General features: G+C 40.5%; 1 protein-coding gene across 1 annotated transcript; it reads left to right on the top strand.

Moving 5' to 3' along the window:
• Positions 1-1,837: 1,837 nt before the first annotated feature.
• LOC145440231 (lysyl oxidase homolog 2B-like) lies at positions 1,838-19,663 on the top strand. Its single transcript, XM_080317805.1, has 11 exons — positions 1,838-2,017; positions 2,155-2,332; positions 4,021-4,211; positions 5,083-5,256; positions 8,079-8,214; positions 10,259-10,345; positions 17,028-17,199; positions 18,287-18,484; positions 19,081-19,144; positions 19,233-19,344; positions 19,428-19,663. Exons 1-11 carry the CDS (start codon positions 1,937-1,939, stop codon positions 19,469-19,471), a joined length of 1,437 nt encoding a protein of 478 aa, XP_080173931.1. The 5' UTR covers positions 1,838-1,936; the 3' UTR covers positions 19,472-19,663.
• The last annotated feature ends 307 nt before the right edge of the window (positions 19,664-19,970 follow it).

Raw genomic sequence — 19,970 nt, 5'->3', positions numbered from 1 at the left:
TTCTTCACTCGACATTTAGACCTATCGCCATAGCCATCCGCTTATACACCATGTTAGCGTGGGTTGTAGGTACAATCAGGACTAAAACAGCAATTCATCCCCCACTCCAAACGTTGGTATTGGTAGGGTTGTAACCAAGTCACAATGCTCCGAGTCACAAGTCAATCTCACTTTTATAGTTTTGACTCGAGTCAAGTCGAGTCATTTTCAATTCACCCCCGAGTCAAGTCCGAGTCCAAGTCAGCTAGTATAGAGTCGAGTCCGAGTCTAAGTGTTTGACTCGAGTACGAGTCAAAGTCGTTATGTTCATAGACCAGTTTTCAGATCAATCCGGTTCAACCCACTTTTTCAACTCTGCTCGAGTGATATAGAATGGCTCGTATTCATAATATCGTAATTTTCATCAGTTTTCACAGTTTACGGCCCTATTTCCAAGTATCAGGACTGATAGGCGAAATATATATAATGTGGTAACTTTACTATTCTTCGAAGTTACATGGAATGTCTGTCTTGGCCGTTCTAGTCTCAAGTCATATGACTTGGTTCGAGTCGAGTCAATTTACGCATTTGAAAAAATGACTCGAGTCAAGTCTAATCACCAAAAAATTGCGACTAAAGTCGAGTCATGAGTCGAGTCATTACAACCCTGGGTATTGGGGCCCCATAGGGTGGTCAGTTTTCAAGTTGATGACTGAATTTCGTCAATAATATCGGTAATTGCATTATATTGCTATTCATTCAGATTTACCGGTAGAGCTGGGGGCACGTAATTCATAATTATAGCATCTGGTATGTTGTTATAATTACTTTATTGTATGTTGTAAATTCGTGACCTCTCGTGTTTTATATAATCAAAAGATACTGTAGTCGCCCAAACGTAGCAGACTAAAAGAAAAACTTTCGTGAGACGCACACACAAATTGTCATGTCTTCACTCATCATTCCTCTGTGAGTGCCCCGAGTGGCATTTGCATTGTTGAGGCTCAGATTGGAAAGACCGGACTATTCGTCACGACCACAGAGCGCGGCTACTGACAATGTACACATACCCAAAGTTTTGGCCAAAGTCATTCTTTGGTAGCACACTTTGTGGAGTTGCATGTTGGCTGAAATTGCATACGTCTTTTGGTGTATCGTGGCGGGGTAATGACCGCCCATGAAATGCCTATTCCTATAAATTATGCGTGCCTTTTTCTTGAGGTGGAGAGGTATGCATTTCAAAATCAAGCTATTTAGAGACATTAAATCCCGAAGCTCGAAGAAAATTTTCAAGTTAATTAACTCTCTTGAAAATACTCTATAATAATTTATGTTGATTTACGAAATACTTTTGAGTCGCCTTCGAGCTCGCTCCTGGTCCTATTGGGGAGTTCGGCGTGTGGCACTTACGGACCTGGGAAGAATGCAAATCTTCGGGTGCGACGAATAGTCCTCTATAGAGTTGGGCAATGGCTACATTATGACGTAACAAGCAAATGACGTATGATTTAAATGGAAAGTTGATATCTCATTAGACCTTTTCATCGCAAGCCTTATATTGTATTCCAATATCTCCTCTGAAATTTGTTCTAAGAAGCAAAACAAATGTAATCGTGATTAATCATGATTACTTTTGAAATGTAATCGTAATCGTAATCGACTACTTCCTGATTTTGCTGTAATCGTAATCGTAATCGTAATCGCGGGATTCACAAGTAATCGTAATCGCAATCGATTACATTCGTGAAGTAATCACCCCATGTCTGACTCCCATTTAATATTCAGCTTTTCGGCAGGGATGACTTTAGTACGATTTCACTAAGTTGAACTATTGGCCAGCGAAAGGAAATCTTCCATTATATGAAATACTAAAATGAAAAATTGCAGGTTTAATTTTTCCTATTAGGAAATATCAGGTAGCCTAGGCCTACTTGAAAGGCACTGAAATCGCAAAGAAATGTACTCACATAAACTGCTACACGTGTGCACACTACTCATATTTGTTTCGTGCCCACACATCACAAAGCAGGACATAGCCGTAAGTAACATCAAGTAGCTGTATGTGGACATTACTCACATTGCTAATTTCATAGCTATGATGGATATAGGCCTACGTGTATGCGGGTAATCGGGAACATTTGAAAACCCTCTTTTTTGTATCCATGTAATCCCTAGGGAGTTCGACTGCGAGGTGGATACATTCCAGGACAGGGAAGGGTCGAGGTTAAACTTGGAAGTCAGTGGGGTGCAGTTTGCGATGATCACTGGACCATGGATGAAGCAAACGTTGTTTGTCGGCAGCTAGGGTATCCACACGCAACAATAGCTCTCAGAAACTCTTGGTACGGAGAAGGTAAGAAGTAGTTTATTCTACCTACAATACTGGATTAAGTATCGTCTTACATTTTGTTTTTGAGAAGTAGACTTATTGCAATGGCGGCTAACAAAGTAACGACATTAAGTTGGCATTTTGTAGTGTCACTACCTTTATTAAAGACATTATATAGCCGCTAACTGCTGCCCAAAGGCAGATTGTTTATAGCTACTTATTAAGAATTTTGCGGATTTATTTAGCGGGATTCTATTCTACTTTATTTTATTTTGATTCTACTTTTGAATTGGTGTTCAATTACACGTAAACAATATGTGGTTCAAGTAGTCATTGGCTGCACTCAATTGGAAGTAAAGGTAATCCTAGGTCATTCTTTTCAACTAGCGAAAGTACATTTTAGTTTGCTAATCGAAGCCCCAGCCTTCATAAAAGCCAATTCCATTTCCAATATTTACAAGTTCTTTTGTAATTAAGCAATTAATGTCACGTTGATACGTTTCGGGCGAACGATACGATGACACTTTTCAAGGTGAAGCCTCGAATTTCTGAACTGATATCTGAATGGGCAGAAGTCACACTAATATTCATCATAATGTTTTCGTTTCGAGCGAAAATAATATTTTTATGGCTTCGTTTTTTGACACTCTGTTGATCAGCAGTTCATTATGCGCACTAGTAACCAATAGTTATGGAATAGGCGTATATAGTTAGTGTTAGGTATGTACTGTGGGAGTTTTGTATTTATGACTCAGTGAGAAATTGGGGTTCCACCTTCCACAATGCCGTGCAAATCAGCATAAGTTTTCCGCGGGTTAGTATAGGACAGGTAAAGAGAGAGAGAGAGAGAGAGAGAGAGAGAGAGAGAGAGGGAGAGAGAGAGAGAGAGAGAGAGAGAGAGAGAGGGAGAGAGAGAGAGAGAGAGAGAGAGAGAGAGAGAATTCTTTTATTCGTCAACCATGAAATATAGTATAGACAATGTCCAGAAACATTCACGTCCAGTAGTATATACTCTTTTTTTATATTTTCTTAACTATATTTTACACGGGATAGACTGGAAGACCCGACATGACCGATGTCTTCTAGGCCGGAGTCACCCAAGAATATTGGCAGAATTAATAATAATATGAATCAATTTCTTCTCTCAGTCGAGTAACACAGCAATGAGTAACGAAATAAACAAAAGTAAATAAAAGACAGCAACACTAATGAAGGACGTTTATCGTTGTTAACAGTTAACAGTTAACCACTGATATAGTATTATTGGATACTTATTGCTCATGTCTGCTCGTTGACCATGAGATAAGTGTAATCAATGAAGGTTTGTTCCGCAATATGCCGTACGTGAACGGCGTTGCGACTCTTGCGAGGCGCACAATTGACTTTCGCAGAACCATTCAACATTGTCGTTTAATTTGGTGATCTTGTTTGCAATAGCTTCTCGAGCACACAATTCTACTGTACAGTAAAATGTAGGGCTACGAACGGTTGCAGTGATTGCAGCCGTAGCTCTCACGCTTGAGTAATATATGAAAAGTTCATAAATCACTATCGCGTGGCGTATATTTACTGTTCCAAAATACCACCCATACCTCAGCATTTTTTCTTTAGTTTAACGTATATCTGAGTGGAGTCCGTGACTTTACCTCGGCATCGTCTGATAATATAGATGTCAATTCATTTTGCCTTATGTCAACGTGTTATGTTTTCAGCAAGAGGGCCCATCTGGATTCGAAATGTTCAATGTCATGGTTTGGAAACTCACTTATCCAACTGCTCATATGATGAACTAAAAACTAAGAGAACGAGTTGGTACGAAAACATGGACGAAGTCAATTTTTGCTCTTATGCACGACAAGCTGCAGTCAACTGCAAGGAGGAACCACAACTCTATTCAGAATGGGTACAGAATATCGATGGCTCGTCGATTGAAAGCTGCTGGCTTCATTATTCGGGGTATCGTAGCCATGGAAGCAGAGAATAATCCCCAGATATCGCTCCTACGAATTTTGTAGACATTAAATTACATTTATAATATCACACTGATATGGGGAAGTGATTTAATCATATGGGATTTCTAGGTCTACTCCGCCAGTGATTTCATATGTCAGTAATTTTCTTCAATCCCCCAAATTTGAATAGATGCGATAAATATGCGATATAATGTGCGATATAATGTGAAAATAATGTGAATACATTGATATCATGGAACACTTTAGTGGGATGATTGTCACTCATTCCTTACGATCAAATCCTATACGTTTGGGAGTCAGATCAAGCAAATTGCTAAATGCAATCTCCCACAACTTATGCCATATTTTCCCGAACTAACTTCACCTTAACATCAACACATGTAAGACAATGCGACTTAGCAAAAAACGAAGGGGTCCGTGGACCCCAGTTTGAGAACCCCTGCCTGAGGGCCTAGGGGGCATTGCCTTCTGGTTAATAACAATTGGACTACGCTATACTGCCCTAAATATGGCCCGTGTCGTAGCTTAAAACTTATTACTTACTACTGTTACTTAGCCTAGGCTACTACTAACCTGGTATAATCTCTGTCGTAATATTTGTTGCCGAAAAAGCGAAGTGCCGTGACAGGGCAACGTATTTATTCTATGTATAAGCACTTAAGTAGTTTAAGCGCCATAAGTCATATTCCGCAATGCTGTCACAAATTTTCTGCTGTACGGAACTATTATTGACAAATATCATCTACAACTGTCCCATTTCTCCTCCACGTCAGTGTTTTACGCACTTGTATCTATCTGCAGATATACATAGGACGACAGCAAGTCTCGTCAGGTCCATCGGGACTCAAAAGTCGTTCAGTGTGGTTGAAGCATATCAATAGGTGGCTGCCGATATGCGCTGATAAGTGGACAAGCAAGGAAGCGATTGTCGCTTGTCGCCAGGCAAATCTTGGGTTCGCCACTTTGGTTGAGAAGGTGATGAGTTCCATATATCTCATACTAACATAAGCAACATGTCTTCGTGGCTAAACAATACAATTTCTGCGGCCAAATGAACTTGGGCGCTTCTTCGATATACCCCCGAGATAGAAATTTATCAATGGAAAATATAAATTCTTTTTTAGTGTGGTGTACGGAATATTAGGGTTGGAAGTGGGTTACGGTTATGGTAGGGGTTGGGGTACCCCAATATTAGGGTTGTGGGTGAGAGATATTAGGATTAGGGGATGACAGATAATGTAGGGTTGTGTGAATGACGTATATTAGGGTTGGGCATGAGGGATATTTGGGTTAGGGGTGATAAAATCCCGGAACTAACATCCGCAACACCCAACCCGATTATATTTTATCCCCCAACCCTAACACCCGTCATCCTGCAACCCTACTATCCCACTCACAACCCTAATATCCCTCCTCCAACCCTGATATCTCCCACTCACAACCCTAGTAATATCTATCCCCCACAACCCTAATATAGGGTTGCCATACGTCCGGAATTTCCCGGACATGTCCGGAATTTCACTGTTTAAACTAGCGTCCGGGAGGAATTTCTAAAAGATGCCAAATGTCCGGAATTTTGAAGACTTGACGTAGGCTCATAATTCTTTCGTAAATCAACATAAAAACATTATTTTTGGGAATATTTATGCTGATGCATGATAATTTTTTTCGCGCTGCGCGCGATTTACTATCACATTTATTGTTTTAATATGAAGACTACACCACCCTCGCAATAAAATATAAATAAAAACAACCGTCATTTACTGGAATATGCCTAATTGTAATCGCAATTATAGGAGAACGGTGTATCCCTAGAGATCGCTAAGGCCGTATATATGCTTTATTCGAAGATAGTGTTTCCAAACATCGGTGTCGTTTGCCTTTATTCTGGGCTTCGCGAATATGTTGAACGTAATCAGCTTCCAAAATAGCCCGTGAGTAAGTCCGGGCAAAGGTGCTGACTTCTTATAGTAATCAGCTCGTCAAATTTTGATCTGGGCCACGGAACATTTTCAAATTGGAGATGGAGTCGCGACCACAAAAGGTCGGAAACCACTGGATGTGGGGTGTTTATAAAGCTCCGTGGTGCGCACCGGCATAAGGCTGATAAACCATCTTATCGGTGGGGCATGAATATGACTTAACGATGTACAATCACGCTCGCTGTGTTTTCGAACTCATCATCCTCCACCAGCTCTACCGCTAATTCGGATCATGTGGGCGGGGAGTAGTAACTATCTAGTAATATATGGAACAACCAATATTATTGACAGAATATAGAGAAACCAGATTCATGTAGCAACCCCCCCTATCCCCAGAAGTTGCATCGATTACCCTATGGTGGGCTCAAAATCATTGTTTATTTTGGCGGGACGGGGCTGAAAACATGTGCTTTCGGTCCCGGTTACACAACACACAGCCACATACTCCTGAACCGGTTCGTGACCACCTCTGCTCTATGAGCACAGCTTTGCTAGTGTGACGTCATAACTCATTTTTGAAATCCACTAGTGGGCGCTAAAGAGTGTCCGGAACTTGGGTCACAGAAATATGGTAATCCTACCCTAATAGCTCCCACTTATAACCCTAATATCCCTACCCACAACCCTAATATCTCCCACCCACAACCTTAATATTTGGGTACCCTAACCAAAACCCTAACCCTAACCAACTTCCAACCTTAATATCTAGAACACACAACTCCAAGCCCACCCAACACGAAATAGAATTTATCTTTCCGTTTATAAATTTTGACGTGTTTGATCTCGGGGTATATCGAAGAAGCGCCCGAACTTGAATACGGTCAAATTCTAGCTTCTCAGTTACGTCCTGAATGGACAATGTCCATTGGACATGTAATTTTGCATTGGAATTACTTGTTTAACCGCAAGCATTTCTAGTAGTAGTAGTATAAACTATGCCTCTCGGAAATTTAATGCAATACAATAGTTACAAGAATACAATGATGGACGGCTATGAGATGGTCAGCGCCGTTTGGATTAGGGGCATAATATGAGTAATGTAATGAGTTGTCGGAGGCAAATGGCAATATTTTCTCCGTTGAATATACTTTGGCCATAATATACTTGATTTGGCATCCAACCGTCGAAGAATACGGCCAATTGGCATGTCGCAACCCACAAAAAGGGACAGCCGGTGTTATTATTATTATTATTAATTACTCGGATAGTGGCGCTTATGACCGAGTAGGTCTTTTGCACCACGTAGCGATGATTTGCGTACACAGGAATTTACAGGTAAGGACAGCCGGTGTAATAATCCCAGCTGGAGAGAGAGAGAGAGAGAGAGAGAGAGAGAGAGAGAGAGAGAGAGAGAGAGAGAGAGAGAGAGAGAGGGAGAGAGAGAGAGTATCATAACGCTATTTCGCGTTGACAGAATCGTCATAAAATTGTGTGACAATGAATTCACGACTTGTCACGCCAAACGTGTTGACTTGATTATTATCAGTACGGAAAATTAGCGTCATTTGGTAGGCTATGTATTTACAAGTCGACAACATTTTACTCCACGTAGGACATAGGAACATAGGAAGGTGTGCACTTAGGTAGGCTACGTAGGATTGATGATTGCGATATATAGTTCTGAGTTAGGCTCTGTCTTCGTGAATACGACCCTTTTCGGCCCTTTGGGCGAGAATACACAGTTACACACTCTTCTCGCTACGAGTGTACTGAAGTCGCCAAAGTCGTAGAATCAGTTTGGGATAGTGATAACTAGTGTTTTGCTAGTGATAGCCACTGTGTATTAGTGTAAGTTATGATTTGCAATTCCTGAAGATAAAATCGGACGATGTTCGGCGCCCACTTGTACAAGACTTACGATGCACTGGCTACGAATCATCACTACAGCAATGTGACTACGTTGTTGAAAGGAGACGATGCAACGAATATGCTTCGATATTTTGCAGTCCTTGTAAGTTATTCCATACTATAGATAACTAACCTACGGATAGATACGCAACACCCGTCGTCACGCTTGCTTGCTCGGAGGGAAATACTGCTCAGCAATCTGAACGCAACGTAATTGCTAATCCCATAGCTGACGACTCGAGCGCTCAAATTAAATAAAGTTGATCTTACTTGAAAGCTACTGTCGCACTGATTCCGAAAATATACATTAAAATTTGATCAGGACATTGGAACCACATCGAAATACACCTCAAAGTCTGAAAATCGGCATTGTTTTAAACAATCGCAGCGTCGCCATGACGATACAAATGGTACAATTTTCGAAATTATACTGATATGCTATATGGTGATAATGAGGCTATACATCACCCGTTTGTTTCGACAATTTCACTCGTATATATGAGGTTTATATGCCCGAACACTCTTTCTGCTTGATTTGAAGTGGGAAATTATAATTAGTTTTGCTTCAAACATTATGGAAGCAGTCTAAAACCAGAGGTGGTCAGTAACGAAGTACTTCTACTTTTTCGAAGTACTCAAGTAGTTTTCCTCTAATTCTGGTACTTACTCAAGTAAATCTGATTTTCACTACTTTTACTTCTACTTCGTAATATTTTGTGATCTACTTACTTACTTTTCGCTATTTTCAGTTTGTCAAGTAGAAGTAGTTTAATCCTCCTGTCAGGAATATAGCCCGAGGAATTTCGGGGCTGTTTTGACGGAGTATCAACATTTAATCTTCATAAAAATTGAGTGAAGCCCGGAATTTTCGTCGCGCTTCGCTCTCAGTAGATATACGGAGTAACCATTAGGATTTCACGAAAGTATCGGTGAATATATTTTAGGTAGCGGGTTGGCGTGGTTCCGTTCACACTGCACTGTCGCCCTTCGCCCATATCAAATATTTAATCACAGTATATATGGCTCATCATAACGTTTGAAACTACCATATACTTATCATATCGTAATCTAGTAGTCCATGGCGTGTCCTAATATGGAAAAGTGGACTGTGACTTTTTTTAAGTTTTAGAGCTGTTTTAACATACCACCTTTGAAACTTTATGGACTGAAGACATAAAATACATTCTCCGCTTTTAGAAGTAGAATTTATAATTAAATTTAAATTCCCAGTATCATATACTTTGAGTTCTAATTAATATCAGTTCTTTTGAGTGGGTAACATACATGTTGAAGAATAAAAGCAAGTGTAGTATTGCCTTTAATTTCCGGAAATAAAGCAACACAATATGGCATTTTTAAGATCCACCATATTTTTTATTCTCGTTTACTAATCGCGCAAAGCGTTTGCACTGTATCCGATACAGCTTCTCCGTATTGCTCTTCGACTAAACTACGGGCCTTATATTATAGAGGAGTGCGCCATAGCATGATATTTTCTAACACGGGCTGTTCGATTAAACACAGGATTAGTATCGCATTTCTATATAAATACTATCATTTTCATCCCATGATGCGGACGAATGCTTATGCTGTTGAAAATTGAATACCCGCTGGTATGCATCAATATGAATCAAGCTCGGCACCTTTCGAATAGCTCAATTTGCAGCTTTTGACAATCCCTGCGAACAAATTTCGATCGTTTTCACAACTACTTACATACTTGAGTAGATTTAAAGTCAGTCAATTCTACTTCTACTTCAAGTAGTTTTAGGTTGCTTATGGAAGAAGTACTTCTTCTCGTGCTTGAGTAGATTTTTTCGTCGCTACGTCTACTTCTACTTGAGTAGCTTTCTTGACTACTTTGACCACCTCTGTCCAAAACACAATAATTTGATTGAGTATGTGTCTTGTCCAGTTCATGAAAACTGTCGAAATGTATACTAGTCAGATACTATTATTTGCTATGCGCAGAAAGTTACCCGGCTTTGCGAAGTCATAAAATTTCACAAATAGGCAACATTGTTTGAGAGTTATTATGAATATATTAGCAATGACTCGTGCAAAATCAGCACTTGTCCAGTCCATGTGTATTAATTTGCTGCGCAGTGTCATGATGCAGGCTACATTGAACTGGAATTTGTGTTCAGACGCTCCTGACATTAATGTCAATATAACCTTGCTGGAAAATTCCATAAAGATGGTGGGACGAACAGAGAAAGACATGGTCTGTGCAAGTTAGTATAAGAGGCGTATAGGCGTGTGGGGTTTATCCGTGTTCGAAATATTTAGCAGAAATCTATTTAAAACAAACATGTTTAAACCGTAGCGCTTGTTTAAACATTTTTTATTGCATTTTTTTTTATTTATCCATGATTTCCTACAGACGAAATATGACATCTGAAATTACAATACAGTTGTTCGCACACATATATGCATCGAATGGAATGGTCGAGTGTGATTCTAGTAATCAAGATATATTTGCACGCGACAAGATCTCTGTGGGGAGTCCACGGCAGCAACTGCTTGACTTTTCCCACATTCTTGTCAATGTTATCCATATAGGCCATACTGCGCACCGGAGGGATTTACAAAAATAGTCCCCCTCGTGAGGTGATGGACGATTCAACAGTCGTAGGGTGTTCACCAACGTCGATTTCCGTTGGTACGTCCTCGGGTTCATCGATCTCAGCAATAATTTCATCAGATTCTGCCTCCTCAGCAGCAATAAAATTCAATTTCATTAGTAAAGTCTTGCGATGTCTAAGGGTTAATCTCTCCATGAGCATGAAGCAACCATTGTCAAGGGCGTGACCAATAACCATATAGAACAGCGGTTCCCAACTTCTTTGTTGTCGGAGCCGCATTTAAAATTGCAGTGTGCGTTTGGAGGTCAGTTGACTAAGAAAAGGTCAACTTCCTCGCTCGGCGCCCACAATACAGTTTTTCCCATCACATTTTCAGGTGGTTGGCTAAAAACAAGAAGGTCATCTCCGGCTCAGCTCCCGAAATGTCCGTTACTTCAGTGCTGATTTACGGCATCTCAGTCGATTTTGGCCGTCAATTTGACCTAAATTCTCAAAAAAGAGGACAAAATCTGAAAAAAGGGGACAAAAGGGCGTCCTCCGAGGACGCTTAAAGTCAAAAAATAGGACAAATCCTCTTAAAAGAGGATGTATGGTAACCCTACAACACTAACAAGTCAAAAATACACAAATTAATTTAATGTCCAGCTTGGCATTGGCTTTGAGCTTCAAGAAGTGTGTCAAAGCGATGCGTCATTGAAGAGAATGCAGTACGCAGTAGCTGCTTGAGGTGGTCATCGGTCAATCGATTGCGACATTGATTTTTGATTCTGACCATTTTGCTTCACATACCCATGTTGATCACAATATAGCAGAGGTCTCAAACACGCGGCACGCGGGCCGCATGCGGCTGGCGAGACCAATTTACGCGACCCGCGACGACATTTTGGGTTTTGAAGTATACGACAATATTTAATCGCTACATATCTTTTTTGGATTTTTGAATTCGCTCTAAGACTACTCCAAAAGCGCATCAAAGCGCATTCTTCAAAAGTGACCACGCAGTTGAAGATCAACTATTACGCCGCATTACCTGTTTATGATGGTAACACATGACGCGTTGATGATTCGTAACTGAAAATTGTGATTTGGACTTGGGCGCGACCTTTTGTAAAATTACTCGAACTCAGTCTCAATGGGTGATAAGATAAAAATGACTCAAGGTGAGTCGCGTCAAACGTTACAATCAGAGAAAGACTCGGAACGCCATGACCTGGTTGGTACAACCACGGACGCAACAAACTATCAAACTGTTTTGGGTAATAGTAATATATCAAAAGGTCGTAGCTTGTGCTGCGTATTTAGATATCTTAGCAGGTCGGTATGGTAACCATTGGCAATATGTTGCCCTCTTGATGCATAGTTAGTTTACAACATGTGTCATCTTGGGTCTCTTTATCCATGATAGTATCGCCAATTAAATTTTGCCAGTAAAGTAGTGGTACGCCCTACAGTTGTAACACCAATGGATTCTTCGGCGATTGGACATTTCGATTTCTACGGCACAGTAATCATTATATTCATGTTGTTATTAATCTGTTCCAATATTCGAAGGTAAATCTGGCGCTGATTTAATTTAACTTTAGTGGTGACATGATCAATAGCCTAGTTATCAGGACTCAGGAGTATGGCTGAAACCAGGATTAGGCTGTATCCTGCTCCAATGCTCCGATATCATATCAATCTTTGTAAAATTCTAAAATAATTTACCTATATTGTTGCACGTCAAATGACGCATTTGTACTCTCGATTGGTGTCTACAACCAATTATTTTGACAAACTATGCTTCGTAGGCCTACAACCAGGGATTTGGAGCAGCCGTAAATTTAAACTGCTCCAGCTCCGGCTCAGGAGCTCTCTTCTATCTTACATTAGCTCCGGCTCCAGCTCCGGAGCCGCATCATTACCACTGCTCCGGCTCCAGCTCCGGCTCCGGCTCTGAAATCATCGAATAGGCCTGTCTATATCGGGGGTGGCCAACCCGCGGGCCAAATGTGGCCCATGAGAGGGTTTTGCGTGGCCCGCGATGTAATTTCCTATTATATTATCGGAAATTAATTGCTCAGATTGTGAACTTGCAATGCGAACCAAAAATTACCATTCTGGCTGCGACACTTGGGATGTTCATGATTAAAATATCAGCTCCGACGCATTGGCAGGTCCAGGGTTCAGTGAATCCACGTACATTACAATAAACTAAAATAGTAGTGAAATTTTTCTTCACTGTTCGCGTGTTTAATTGTCACACGATTTTTTACTTGGTAGCCTACCCCCTACTGAAAATGAAAATAAAAACGCCTAATTTACCCGATTGAGTCTAACTGTATTCGCAATTACGGGAGAAAGTCTTTTCGCGTTTGCGCTCGCATAAAGATCGTCGACGGTGAAATGTAGGCACAAAATGATTGTCGCATATTATCGGAGACCTTCGATACCGATGTGGCCAGACGCCGAATAGTCGTGTCCTTGCAAACTGAGCCTAGCAGGCGGTGTACTATACAGTAGACCCGCAATATACTCAAGTAAAAATATTATTGACCTAGTTTATATATAAACTTTGTAAATTTAACCCGCTTGGCGCGGCTAGTGGACCGCGCACTCGTTCGTCAATTGCGTGTGTCGAAAAGGTTGGCCCTTCCTGGTCTATATAGATTACCAATCTACCCATAGGTTAGTTATCTATAGTAATCTAGAGTCTGTCAGCCGCCAGTAACATCCGATGTAGCAACGAAGACATAGGTGCCGCCGTGCCGGCTTGTGACGTCATAATGAATCCTTGTCAATTGTCGGTAACATCATAGTTGCACTAGACTAGAACGCACTTTACCCTATGCCAGTGGTTCCCAACCTTTTTCAACTCATCGCCCCTTTTCAAGCTCAACGCCGATCATCGCCCCCCAGATTTTGCGAACCGAAAAATCGGTATACAATCTGTAATCATCGGCGGGTTGACTAAAAAAAAGGTCAACTTTCCGGCTCGTTGTCGAATTTTACACTTTTGCAACTAAATTTCCGTTGGTTGACTTAAAAAAATGGGCATTCCGACGACTTGACTCCAATATAGCCGTTTTAACGCGTCATCGCCCCCCTATCGCCCCCTTTGTCCATTTTCGCCCCCCTATCGCCCCCTTCGTCATTTTCGCCCCATTAGGCCGCCAAATTGCCCACGTTGGGAACCACTGCTCTATGCCATTGCTGCGTACAGCATTCAAATTCAGGCCTGCTGTTCAATTATGATAAATCAGCAGATGTGGCTGTTGCATATATAATAGCATCTTATGAAATACGTCGGAGCTGGGGCCGGAGCTACTTCTCAAATAACGGGCTCCAGCTCCGGCTCCGGCTCCGGCTGAATTTTATATAGAGCTCCGGCTCCGCTTCCAGCTCCGGTGAAAATGTACGGCTCCGGGCTCCGGCTCCGGCTCCAAAGCCCTGCCTACAACAACAATTTTATTCAAATATATAAAATGTGATCTATTTCGTGCCAGGCACGAATCCACAGTAGTAAATCACATGTTCACGATGTGTGTGGAATGCCAGTCTACAAGGTCCCGTCAAAGAAGACCTACTTGGAAATACATTGAATACCCCAATTGTTGGTTCTGCGGCCCGCGGCGCCATCAAAAAGTCGGAAATTGGCCTGTGAGCACATTTGAGTTTGAGACCTCTGAATTAAGAATCGTTTTCCTGGCATTGGTTATCAAGTTGGGATACTTTCCGTCTTGAATATGACTCCAAAATTCAAGTAATTCTTAACTTTAGATTAATTGCTTGAGCTCGATATATGAGTGCATGTCTATCAACTCAAGTTGAAAATGACGAGGGGCAGTGGCCACATTAACTGAGCAATATAGTATATGCAATAGCAAAACATTTTCTTCATGAGTGAAAAAAGCATTCATTCCGTCAATGCGGCGGTTGAACACATCAATAAGTAGCCGATAAGTCTGTTGTATGCATCGAATGATCCATTGGTTTGATGGTCAGATACCGTTGGAAAATATGTTGTGGCACCACCTGAACCTAAGTCTGATGGTCAGCTGACTTAAACTTAAGTACCGATCCGAACGCATTTGAGTGTGAGTATACTTTTTGGCGTGAGTTGAGTAACGAAATCGTTGCTGAGTAGAGAATATCGCTACTCGACAGCAGAGGAATTGGTCGGCTCCACCCTTATATTATAAACTCCCAGACTCCAAGCCAAGCAAGGGTAATTTTTGAATATGAATTTTATTTTTTTGTTATCAATTGATTTTTTGATATTTTTGTGGGATTTTTGTGAATCACTGATATAGAACATGACACAGTGAACTTCGATTTGTGGCACCATAACCTCACTAATCTTCCAATATGACATCGTAGTTGATGGATAATGTGATATGGTTTCATTAGACTAAAAATTGGAAATTTGACCAGGACTACATCATCATGAAGCGATTTTACGGTGGCGATCATCATCATTAGGACATCCATTCGGTTCAAAGTGATACATATAACTAATTCTAACTAGGGCAGGGCCAAATGGTACGAGTACTCGGATCGAGTAATAATAAATGTAAAGATTTGACTTCAGTTTTCAGTATTGAGACAATGTTTTTGGAGCATCGAGATTATACGCCCTTTTTCCCAAGGAGTATATTATAAACGATGATTATTGTAGAATTATAGTGGCGATTATAATTACGATACTTTTCCTAACATAGAATCCTTGAAACCTCGATCATTGTAACACAGCATCGAAGACACTCGTTACAAAACCACGCACCTAACTAGAAATGACATTTCCGTGAAGTATATTGATAACTAGGTCGATTTCGGAAGATTTTGACCTAAAAAATCAAAATTTTAACTTTTTTTACCTTAAAAAACTTAATTTTGACAAAATTTTGACCAAACGTATGCGAATTAGGTGTTTTCGAACATAACGTTAGAATTGTACTACTTATCTTCATTTCTGGGTGGAACTTTCTATCCCTACGAAGTAGTTTGGCCTGAGAAAAACTTTTTTATCTAAAATACTAACAAATTTTTACGTGAAAAGACTTTATCTTAAACGTAATCTGGCCCTATGAAGATTTCCAGTAGTTACATCATATGGTATAAATAATTAAAATTTGTTGTAGTACAGCGAAAGATACTATTCTACATTTTTGGGTAGAAAGTGTCTGTCCTTACTTAGTAGCTTGCCAAGAATGGAGAAAAAATGTTAAAAAGCAGCAGTTGTTAGCTGACGACACTGAAGTTGTGTGTGTACTGCTGGTGACACAACGTGTTGCTTCATTCTGACAATGTTGTCTACATCACAATTTTCATCATGCGCTTCTTGACATAAGAACCATGCAATGCCGACGCAGTCTTGCTTCAGTTCGGATATTGCGGTACGTTGAGCAAAACACCATGTCAACCTATTTGTTTCATTTGACCGTTGATGATTCACAATGAGCAGACACTGCATGGGCCGTCTACAACGGTGGGCATATAAAGTAGTCTACGATACAAACAAAATGCAGGTTGCAAAACAAAATCTTCACTCTGTAAACAATTTTGGCAATTTTATGACCTAACGTTACAATTTTGACAAAATGTTGACTTATTTTAACATGTCAAAAAATCGCCCTGGTGATAACTAACAGCAGAAATAGGTACAGCTGATAAAAAATACCAAATTTATCTTTGTGGGGTAATACTGGCATTATCTTCTTGGTGGTCGCATAAAAGGTAAATATTTTACTAATTCGCATCATCTATACTCGTGTAACGTCATAATTAGTGATACTAGAATAATCGACTCGACTCGATGTCAACCACTCCATTCCAGAACGAAACACTCAGGTGCCATGGAGAGATAGCGTAGTGGTATAATCCACAGCTGCAAGCTGCAACACCAATGGGTTGCGGGTTCTGGTCCGACCGAGGTCGACTCCAGACTCGCCGTCTCATCCGTGTAAGCGGTGTCTTATGAAAGTCTAGAAGTAAGCCGTGCTCCAAGTCGGCAGCTACAGAATAAAAATGATTAAATTTGGCCTGGTGTAAATGACCATAGTAGTGGAAAAACACCATGAATACCACAAACAACAACAACAACAACAACAACAACAACTCAAGTATTCGATTTTGCCCAGCCCTATAGTTATAACTGCATGATGAGCCGACGACGATGTCGCGAGGGTTCCAGTCATTCGATATCGTATACGTCGACTAGGCTATATCTAGTGCAAGATCCCCGAAGGTGCATACTACAGGATTTTGTATTTAGACAATGATGACTTTGAAAAAATCTTTTGTTTTTTGTATGTCATTTGTTTAAAACATTCATTGAATATATTGACTTCAGAAGAGGAAGGGTGTATTTCATCGTCTGGATCCAACAAAACCGAAGAAGAGCTAGCGAACAGCAATTTTACTCGCAAGCTTCTTGTGTTTACATCGCTGGTGCAGAATTTTGGAAATGCGGACTTTTTACCGCCGAAGGTAGAAGGTGGTTGGATTTACCATACCTGTCACAAGTAGGCCTATCATGATGTAACCAGTGGTTCTCAAACTGGGGGCCGCGCCCCCCTGGGAATGTGAAAGCATCTGAAGGGAAACGTGAATCCGACTGAGAGAAATGATTTTTCTTGAACACGGAATGAGTTTAATTTGTGCGGCAATTATCCTTTTACGATTTTAAATGTCATATGACTATGCGTGGTACCATCCATAAACCGATACTAGATTTTGACTGATACCGGACCTTGCACCGATCAATAGAGGTCTCTGAATAAAGATTAACTGGTGAATGCGTGTAGCTGTGGGCATGTCTGCCAAGCATCTGTACAGAGTGCGTAGAGCGGCCACTTTTAGGAAGTGCATTTTATGGCAGCCCAAAACAATTGAATTATTCTCTTGCCGAACATCTGAAACACATAGAAAAAATTGTTTGTCCAGTGAAAACGTGTCAAGTTTTAATGGCAGGCGGCCCGTGCAATTGGTTTTGAATTTACGTGTGAGCTAAGCTCAAGTGGTGTTATAGCAGGAGTAGAAATCGATAAAATATGTATATGCTACGACCAATGTTCCCTCTTAGCTGAGACGGTCTCTGCGCACAGAAAATCTGAGTTGCGCATAGAAAATACGAAGTGATGACCTTTTTTTAGTCGTTACGCACTGTTGTCCAGGGGTCTGCGCAGTGAGTTGGTGAATGTGCACAGACTCGTCAAATATTACAGGGAACATTGGCTACGACCTACCATTGCACAATGCTTGCTAATAAACCAATGATGATGATGATGCTTTTGATATTTTTGACAAGACAGACAATTGAATTTTTTTCGCGCTCGGCGCGATTCACCCCTGGCTCATATTTGTTGCTCCGTGTATAGTCCGAATTTCATATATGAGAATTCCTGCGAATAGTTAAAATTTATCATGCCATCAAACTATGCGTTGGGATTGCAATCATTCTGGTTGTTCTTTTTATTTATTTTTATACATGACGATCACTGGTACGCGAAATTTTTCACTGTCATCAAGGGGGGCGTGTCTAAAAAATGTTTGAGAACCACTGGTGTGAAGTGTGTAACAAAGGGTTGAAAAATGTAGCGTTTGTTTCAGGCACTACCACAGTATGGATGATTTCGCTACATACGAGCTTCGAGATAAGAATAGCAAACTGGTGGAAGTGGGGCATAAAGTTAGTTTCTGCTTACGAGACAATGTGTGTGTGAATGGAAGAAACAGGAAATATACTTGCAGCAAAGACTACACGTTCATGTATCAAGGCATATCTATCGGCTGCGGAGACTTATACAGGTGACTTAATAACTTTTTGGTAGTTGGAATAAATATCTCTATGATGCGACGGTTCCAGTCATGGCCTTCTGGTAACTCGAAGCGATATTTATAAGATGTTTATTGTCAGCTGTGATATTTTAGACCGCAGCTGGTAGGCCTACTTCATCGCATCATGTCTGGTGCTCTCTGACGTATTAAGGTCAAACTATTCTAAGAGCATCCATAATTTTCACCATATGTCGCCATTGTTGTAACCCCAATAGCCATATGTCCGTGGATTATGGGCCGCTTAGTAATTTGCATGCGATGAAGCCCATGATCATGATCAGTGATCATGAGTGACAAATGTTCCGAGCCCGTGTGCTAATGAACGAGCGGAATACTGATCAAGCGAACTAGCCCTTCTCAAATCAGTAAACTAATAGGACGAAACAATAAACATGGCCCGGTTTAGACGTTTTTTTCATAAACTCACTTTTATATATTAATTATATAGACCTGTTCGTGTATATATAGAAATCTATATGATATCCATGAAACTTATTATGTAATATTTCTGCCTTTCTTATCTTCTTCCGGCCTCGCCAGACAATGACTGACATTATGTTTTACAGCAATAAACTGGACTGTCAGTGGATTGATGTCACAGATGTACCAGAGGGTGAATACTTCTTAGAGGTATAAGACAAAATATATTATTGATTACAAACACTGATCGTTTACTGGAATAGTTTATAACAATCACGACAATCTATATTTCTGGCAGATTCACTCCAATCCACACTTACATGTGCCAGAGCAGGACTATACAAACAATTTGGTTCGATGCAAAGTATCTATTAACGGAATGTCTGCCAGTGGAAAGGAATGTTACTGCCGTAAGTATTACTTCATCATCATATGCGTGATATTGGATAGCAAAGACACCTATAACCTGTGCTGAAACGCACTTTTATTTCAGCATTCGATTTTGATGGGAGGGTTCCGGAAGCGGGAGAATACTAAATGTTGATGGTCGTGATTCTCGCGGAAGATATTGCATGATATTACGGTCTTGAACTGAGACAAAATTTGTTAAATAAGATTCACTCAGAGCATAAATTTCGCTGTCGAGTCGAGTCGAATTGTAGCATGGGCGTCCTCATTGGCGTGTACTACATCATCATCCGATGCAAATCTATCATTTCATTGATTACATCTCCGCGAGTAGGGATATGATATTGAACGTGAGATTCACGTTCGCGTTCGGTGTGTAAACCTCAGAAATTTGGAGATTCGCGTTCGCAAACGAACCTTGGTAGGATCTGCACTGTCAACATTATATATATATTCTATGTATATTAGGGTGGTCCTTAAAAATCGAATTTTGGAAAGTTGTTGGTCTGACCAATGATATGGTCTGACCCTGCCAAAATGTTCCTTTTGGTTAAAAACAAACTGTGTAAAATTTTATTGATATTCATTAATGTTTAGAGGTGGCTCAATGGACCTGAAATTTTACCTA

This window comes from Botryllus schlosseri, chromosome 6 (genome assembly GCF_051294905.1).
Source record: "Botryllus schlosseri isolate E-star chromosome 6, Bs_hap1, whole genome shotgun sequence".
Classification (NCBI taxonomy): Eukaryota; Metazoa; Chordata; class Ascidiacea; order Stolidobranchia; family Styelidae; genus Botryllus; species Botryllus schlosseri.
The sequence above is the reverse complement of the archived record's forward strand: the minus strand, read 5'-3'. Positions and strand labels throughout refer to the sequence as shown.